The following is a 200-nucleotide window of genomic DNA, read 5'->3' as shown; positions in this document are numbered from 1 at the left end:
GAGAGAGACTTGCAGTATGGAAGGAGTGGGAGAGAGCGCGGATGGAGAGACGTAAAGTCGATTTGCAGGATGAAACTTACACATGCACACGATGCGTTAGCAAATCGATGGTCTCCTGTCTCCTTCGATACTCCGCCTGCTTTCCCCCCTCGCCCCCCCCCCGTCAATCGACGAAGTTGCATCTGAAGAAGAAGAAGAAA

At 52.5% G+C, this 200-nt stretch overlaps 1 protein-coding gene across 1 annotated transcript in view; it reads right to left on the bottom strand.

Moving 5' to 3' along the window:
* Positions 1 to 80: 80 nt before the first annotated feature.
* The window catches only part of CSUI_011257 (uncharacterized protein), a gene marked incomplete at its 3' end in the record, with an annotated part of 1,179 nt that continues 1,059 nt past the window's right edge, over positions 81 to 200 (bottom strand). Inside the window, exon 2 of the mRNA XM_068071358.1 lies at positions 81 to 182. Coding sequence (XP_067916666.1) covers positions 81 to 182 — 102 coding nt within the window. The remainder of the gene's footprint in view (positions 183 to 200) is intronic.

Source organism: Cystoisospora suis, assembly GCF_002600585.1.
Source record: "Cystoisospora suis strain Wien I chromosome Unknown contig_10461, whole genome shotgun sequence".
NCBI lineage: Eukaryota > Apicomplexa > Conoidasida > Eucoccidiorida > Sarcocystidae > Cystoisospora > Cystoisospora suis.
This window is presented reverse-complemented; position numbering and strand designations above follow the sequence as displayed.